The 7,749-nt window shown below is 31.3% G+C and overlaps 1 protein-coding gene across 2 annotated transcripts; it reads left to right on the top strand.

Moving 5' to 3' along the window:
* Positions 1 to 4,352: 4,352 nt before the first annotated feature.
* Positions 4,353 to 6,972, top strand: LOC114943106 (uncharacterized). 2 transcript variants are annotated; one of them, XM_029318685.2, is made up of 2 exons: positions 4,353 to 6,497; positions 6,853 to 6,972. In XM_029318685.2, exons 1-2 carry the CDS (start codon positions 4,735 to 4,737, stop codon positions 6,854 to 6,856), a joined length of 1,767 nt encoding a protein of 588 aa, XP_029174518.1. In that variant the 5' UTR covers positions 4,353 to 4,734; the 3' UTR covers positions 6,857 to 6,972. The 2 variants fall into 2 exon arrangements, with proteins under 2 accessions (XP_029174518.1, XP_085344157.1); XM_085488031.1 differs by lacking the exon at positions 6,853 to 6,972 and having other exon boundaries at positions 4,353 to 6,501.
* Positions 6,973 to 7,749: the final 777 nt, after the last annotated feature.

The raw sequence follows: 7,749 nt of genomic DNA, 5'->3' as shown, positions 1-7,749 counted from the left end.
TCTCTCTCTCTCTTTTTGATCCTTTAGGGTAGTTAGTTTTTAAAAATTTTATTTAATCAATGCAATCAATCATATTTTTTACGGCAACAGGGGGGTTACTCGTTTCACTCACTCAAAATTCCCTTTTTTTTTTTAAAAAAAGGGGCCATTTTTAAAAAATAATTTTTTTTTAAAAAATTTTTATATAAAAAAATTTTAAGGGGGGATAAAAAATTTTTCCCAAATTTTGGGCAAATTTGGGAAAAAAAATTTTTAAAAAATTTTTTAAAAAAATTTTTTTTATTAAAAAAAGGGAAAAAAATTTTTTTTTATTTAAAAAAATTGGGTTTAAAAATTTTTTTTAATTTCAGGGGGGGGGGGGAAAAAATCCCCTTGGGCCAAAAACCCTTGGGGGTTTTTGGGTTTTTGGGGGGAAAAAAAATTTTATGATTTTTTCCTTAAAAACAAAAAGGGGAAAAAAACCCCCCAATTTTTTTTTTTCGGGGTTTTTTAACGATTGAAAAAAATGGGTTTTTGAAAAAATAAAGGGGTTTTGGGGGGGTTCCAAAAAATTTAAATTTTAATTTCCCCCTTCCCCTTTAGGTTTTTAAAATAAAAAGGGTTTAAAAAAGTTTCCCTTTGGGGGAACCCCAAAAATTTTAAAAAATTTTAGGCCCCTTGGGTTTTAAAAAATTTCTTTTAAGGGGAAAATTTTTGGGGAAAAATTGTAAAAAAATTAAACCCCCTTGGGGTTGGGAAAAAAAATTTTGGGGGGGTGAGGAAAAATTTTTGTTTCCCCCAAATTTTTTTTACCAAAAAAAATTTCCCCTTTGGGGGACCCGGGGTTTTCCCTTTTTCCGAAACCCCTGTGGGTTTTAATTTATATATTTAGGTTTTTTTATTATTTTTACAATTTTAAAAATTAAAATAAACAACCCTTTTTTTGGGGGAAATTTTGTATAGGGGGGGGTTCCCCTAATTTTTAATTTTCCCTTTTTTTCCCCCTTTTTTTATTTTTCTTATTTAATTTTAAAAACCCCCAAAATTTTTTCCCCCCCGGGTTTTTTAAAAATTTTTTTTTCCCCCTTTTTTTTTCCCCCCTTCCCCTTTTCCCCTTTCCCCCCATGTTTTTGGGGGTTGGGATGTTTTTTCCCCGTATTTTTGGGTTTTTAATTTTTGGGGGGGGATTTTGTAAAATTTTTTAAAAACCCCCTGTTTTAATTAAAGGTTTTTGTAAATTTTTCCCCGGGGGAAAAAATAAATTTTCGGCCCCAAAAAGGGGGGGAAATTTTTTTATTTTTTTCCCTTGCTAAAAATTTTTTTGCCATTATTCAAAACCCCTTTTTTAAATTTTTTTTATTTTTAAAAAGGGTTTTTTTTAAAAATAATAAATAAATAAAAAAATTAAAATTGAAAAAATTTATTTTTATAAACAAATATTTTTTAAAAAATTTTGGGGAAAATTGACTTTTAAAAAATTGGGATTTTTTTTTTTTTTGCAACTGCATTTTTTCCAGGGGATAGAAAACAAAATTTTAAAAAAAAATTAACCCCAACCCCCTAAACACCCCCCCCCCCCAAAAACACCCCAAACCCTTTTTATTGAAAAATGTTTTATTACCAAAGTTATAAGGGTTACTTATCATTACATAGTAGTATTAGTATTATGTTGAATAGCATTATCAAAGTCACATAAAGATTATTTGGAAATAATGGAAACCCTCATTTTTTATTGCATGTACATACATGTAGCTTACTTTGAGAGCATTTCTAAATAAATTTTTCATTCTGTGCATGCAATAAAAAATGAGGGTTTCCATTATTTCCAAATAATCTTTATGTGACTTTGATAATGCTATTCAACATAATACTAATACTACTATGTAATGATAAGTAACCCTTATAACTTTGGTAATAAAACATTTTTCAATAAAATACGTATTTTCTTCTAAAAACTCCTGATATATGATCGTTGTTACATCCTGTATATGTATAATTTATATAACATTTGTTATAAGAAGTTGTGTGCGTGTGTGTGTGTGTGTGTGTTGTGTGTGTGTGTGTGTGTGTGTGTGTGTGTGTGTGTGTGTGTTGAGAAGATTGGAATATATTATTTTATTACTTTATGTTTCTATCTGATAAATGCAGCTTTTTTTAATTAAATTTATAAAATACAATTTCTATGAAAGTCAATTTTAACAAAATTTCGATTTCACAAATATATGTTTATATGAATATATTCTTTTCGATATTTTATATTTTCTCTATTTACTATTTATTATTTGTTCAATAAATCCATTTTATTATGAAATAAATTAATAAAGATAGAATAATGCAAAATATATTAGTCTAATTGTGCAGTAAAAAATATTTTGATAAATTTAAAATATTTGTAGAAAAATTATTTATTTCGGATATTTACAAAAAGCTGCATTTATAATATAAAAACATGAAATAATAAAATTTTATCTATTCCAATCTTCTCAACATACATACAAATCCAAATTATACATGATACACATACAACATAATAACATGCATGTAAAGACAGACAAGAATGGGGAAAGAAAAAGAAAATAAAAGTTTAAAATACCCCGGGACAAAAATTTGTGTATATAATAATATAACATTATATAGAAATATATAAAAGTATACGTATAATCGCAGAATTATATTATGAAATATGTCTATACATAATTAAGTAAAAGTGCTTGTTATATATAATTATATAAATTTATATATATATATATATATATATATACAAGTGTAATAAATAAGTATTTCTTTATATATATAAATATATATGTTTTATATACAAATTTGACATGATTATATATGCACCCTTATTTTTTATATATAAATTTACATAATTATGTATAAAAATGGACATATTTTAAAAGAATAAATGAGTGAGTGAACGAGTAACTGGCTGTTGCCGTAAAACGATATGATTGATTGCATTGATTACTAATTGATAGAATACTAACAATAAGCATAAAGGATCAAAAAAGAGAGAGAGAGAGAGAGAGAGAGAGAGAGAGAGAGCTCTCTTTTTTACTTTTCAAAAAATAGTGACATTCAATGCAAACGATCAATTATACATATATTTCTTTACGACACATACAACCCGGGAAAAAATTTTTTATATATAATTATATTAAATAATTGTGTAATTTTATACATATATAATCGCAAAATTATATGCATAATTATACAATTATTTTATATAATTATATATAAAAAATTTTTCCTCGGCTGTACGTGTCGTAAAGAGATATACAATTCACCGTTTGCATTGAATGTCTCTATTTTCGGGAAAGAAAAAAAAGCTCGCTCTCTCTCTCTCTCTCTCTGTCTCTCTCTTTTTGTTTTATAGATTGCATACAATTTATCTTACATTTACAGTAAAAGTAATTTTTATAACAATTTACAGGTATATGCGAACAAATAAAATTCGTTAGAATCACAATGTCTATCAAATATATATTTCAGTAAAATCATTACTCGAATTACTTCGATGTATGAAAAATAAGATTTAGTTTTTATAAATTATAAATGCATATACTTATTATCTATAAAAATCATGTGAATATTATTGTATTATACAAATATAATTAAAATAAAATTGTATGTCATTATATATTTCATGTGTTTGATAATATAAATAACACAAAATTTTTTCTGTTTTATATATAGTTTTTTATAGAAAAAAATTGATGTATTATTTATATTATCAAACATAAAATATATAATGGCATACATTGGCTACACTAATTCAGAGGTTATCTTTTTCCTTCCAATGTCAAACAAAAAAGACAACTTCTGAACTAATGTGGCCAGTGTAGCCAAAACGAACAGACCTTATAAAAAACAGAAAGAGAGAGAGCGAAAGAAAGAGAGAGAAAGAGAGAAACACGTTGCAGCTCCATCTATCACGATATCACGCAACTAATCTACTGCTCTGTTTTATTCCGCAGCCTCGATTTGCACACACACATATGCGTGAAATGTTTTTTTATATATAACTTTTTTATTAGACTTGCAATCTCACTTTTAATTGCTTACTAATATTTCTTCATATAATCCTTACCGCGCATACTATATTTCATGCACAGACAAACTGCAAAACTTTTTTTATTAAATAAGTATTATTACGAACTGACACAAAGCAGCCGATAACAAAACTGTAATTTTTGATTTTTATATGATTTATATATGCAAACATAGCTAGCGCGGTCCGTTTTTATAAGTACTTTAATCGTGGAAAAGGATTTATTGATCAGTATAGTCAATAAAAAGTTATATGAAAAAAATAAATATTCTCGCATTCGGTCGGTAAAAACATCATTTAGGATCCCCTTAAGGGGAGATATACACCTAGCATGGTCGAAAAAATCGATTTTTTTTTTTGCATTTTCTTGATGCTTGAGGTCTCAAGAATATCTGGTTAAAATTGCAAGTCAATATCTCGATAAATAACGAAGTTACAGCCGAGAGAGTAAACCGTCTCCGAGAGCGCGCCGTACCGCCTGTTTTGCGGCCGAGCCGAGAGGCAGCGACCCTTCGAAGAGAGCGTGTCTAGACCTGTTTTACGATTCTATTGTGTTTTCGAGCGTGGTCGGGTCCAGGTATAACGCAAATATCACACGACCGTTATTCTTTGCCGGAAATTGGACGCGTTTCGTCAGTAACTTGCCGTTCGTGCAACTGTGCGTTACAGTGAGTTTTCGTCTGTGAATACATATTCTGAGGAAAATGGATAACAGATATAAAGGTTCTCGGGAAGCTCATCAATCCGGATCTTTTCGCAAAGATCGAAGCAAGAAGAAGATACCGCCCAAAAATCGAAATACTGCCGAAAAAGTAGAACTTTCCGACGAGAATATTAGTTCCAGTGCCAAAAAATTGAAGACTGATCGTGAGACATCCGCACCAGAAGATCCAAACATCGGGTATCGAATTTTGAATTTTCTGGCAGTGTTTTCTGCCTTATCGGAATGTGTAAAATGCAAAAAGTGTGATAGTGATGTTCGATTCTCAATAGAAAGCACTCGAGGACTCGGTTTTAAAATTGTAGTTTCGTGTTCATCGTGCAAACCGACTTTTATTCCTTCGTGCCCGTACATCAAGACTGCTTACGAAATAAATACACGATTCTTTTTTGTTATGCGTTTATTGGGGATTGGTTTGCGTGGAGCTATGAAATTTTGTGGCCTCATGGATTTACCGCCTCCGGTTCAACAAACGACGTATGATATGATAATTGAGAACATTCATTCTGCTGCTTCAAGTATTGTTCAATTGGTGTTAAAACAAGCTGTAAGAGAAGAACAACAGGAAATAATAAAACAAAATTCGAGTGATGATATCAAAAAACTGACCATTTCAGGAGATGGTACGTGGCGAAAACGTGGTTTTACCTCATTATATGGAGTTGCGGTTCTCATTGGTCACTTGACAGGAAAAGTCGTTGATTTCATTGTAAAGTCTGCTTATTGTGTTGAATGCAACTATTGGAATAAACACGTCAATACCGAGCAATATCAGGAATGGAAATCTAATCACGAAGAAAATTGCCAGGCGAATCATGTCGGATCGGCAGGCAAAATGGAAGTAGACGCCATGAAGGAATTATTTTCAAGATCTGTCGAAAAGCATGGAGTTATGTACATTAATTACGTCGGGGATGGCGACTCTAAGACGTACACGGGATTAGTGAATGCGAAACCGTATGGTGATGAGATTGAGATTATAAAAAAAGAATGCGTGGGACACGTTCAAAAGCGAATGGGAACCCGTCTTCGCGAATGCAAGAAAAAAAATCCTGGAATCGGCGGCAAAAACAAATTGACGGCAAAGTTTATAGACAAACTGAGCATTTACTATGGCTTAGCCATTCGAAGAAACAGTAACTCCAAGGATGACATGAAAAAAGCGATATGGGCAACATTCTACCATTACGGCTCAACAGACAGCAAGCCTGAACATCATTTTTGTCCCGAAGGCCCGGAATCGTGGTGCAAGTGGCAACAAGCGAAAGCTAAAGGAGAACTGAGGAATTTCCGTCACGATTATTCAGCATTGCCAAAAACGGTGTTAGATCCCATCAAACCAATTTACGAAGACCTCAGCAATGACAAATTGTTGGAACGCTGTGTTGGCGGATACACACAAAACAGCAATGAGAGCTTCAACCAACTTATTTGGAAGATAGCTCCAAAAACGATGCACAGCGGGGCAAAAATTGTTAACATTGCTGCATTTCTTGCAACATGCACGTTCAACAATGGTGTCACGTCATTGTTAGAAATTATGAACGTATTAGGAATATCAGTCGGATCGGGCGCGCACTTGTACGCTGCGCAAGAAGACGAAACTCGCATAGCGAAAGCCGAGCTGCAAGCGCAAGAACAGACTAAAGAAGGTCGAATACGGCGCCGACAACAAAATTTAGAAAATATGAACATTCCGTCGACCGTAGAAGACTTACACTATGGGCCTGGTATCGATGATTCCATGTAAGTTGACAAATTTAATGATTTATTCATTCCCAAATTTTCAAACGCGTTTTTCTCAAAACCACGTTTTTCAAATCGGTACCCAAAATTTCTCGAAAACCAATGAACCGATTGCCTTGAATTTTTTTGTGGTTATTCTATACATCATTATCTAGTACTTGTCATAGGATTTTTTTTTTTCGTTGCTTAGTTTTTGTTTTATAGGCAAAATAATAACTAATTTTTGGTCGAAAAATCGCTATGTTATGTTCAAACGTCCGCCATTTTGTCATAAATCGATATTTTCAAAATCGGCTATGACAAGTACTAGATTATAGTATCTAATTTAATAATCTTTTTGGTTTTTTTGTTTCAGATGATTTTTGAAGAAACGCCAGTGGGTACCGTTTACCCGGATTTTCTTACGGCGCTCCAAAGATTATACCACAACCTCGTCAATTTTTGATTTTTTTTAATAAAAAAAATTGGACATATTCCTGAATGTGTATACTTTTAGATAGAAAAACCCCCAATCCGAAATTTCAAATAGTTTTCCTTAAAAAAATTCACAAAGATGACCTTTTTTTCCGGCTCCTAGGTGTATATCTCCCCTTAAGAGGGGGGGGATGGGCTATAACTCCGGGACTCGCTTACTAGAGGGCCTCCTGAGCATCATTAAAAAATAATGTTTTTATTGTAAATGCTTTACGATTTTTCGGGAAAATTTTTTTTTTATTTTCTTGTTTTTAAATACATGAAATCAGACATGATTTCAAAAGTGGTTCGTTTACGACTTAAATGCAATTTTACCTAATTGCAAAATTTTAATTAAATTGTTATTAGAATAAGCAAATACCATCTTAAACAGTATAATTCAACAAATGAAAAGTACAATGACATTATACGTGTGTCAATGCGTGTTGATATTTTTCCAAACATTTGCATCGCGTATCGGTTATTTTTAACTATTCCTGTTGCAAATTGTGAGGTCAAAAGATCGTTTTCAGTTTTGAAAGGATAAAAAATTTGTATAGATCGTCAATGCTTGATAGCCGTCTATTATCCTTGACAAGATTAGCTATCGAAACCGAGTTACTCAGAACTCTTTTCGATGATGTTATTAGAGAGTTTGCGGAAAAAAAATGTCGGAAGAAGTATTTATAAATAAAATAAAATAAATATAATTTGTAACAGCTCTTTAGAAAATTTTAATCTACAAATAAAAAGGCAATAAGAGCTAATTAAGTTTTATACTAGAAATATATTTGTGAAA

Source organism: Nylanderia fulva, unplaced genomic scaffold, assembly GCF_048542155.1.
Source record: "Nylanderia fulva isolate GAGA-0341 unplaced genomic scaffold, ASM4854215v1 Scaffold61, whole genome shotgun sequence".
Taxonomy (NCBI): Eukaryota; Metazoa; Arthropoda; class Insecta; order Hymenoptera; family Formicidae; genus Nylanderia; species Nylanderia fulva.
This window is presented reverse-complemented; position numbering and strand designations above follow the sequence as displayed.

Excerpts from the sequence above, each read along its gene's own strand:
- LOC114943106 (XM_029318685.2), top strand. The coding sequence starts at position 4,735 with ATGGATAACAGATATAAAGGTTCTCGGGAAGCTCATCAATCCGGATCT.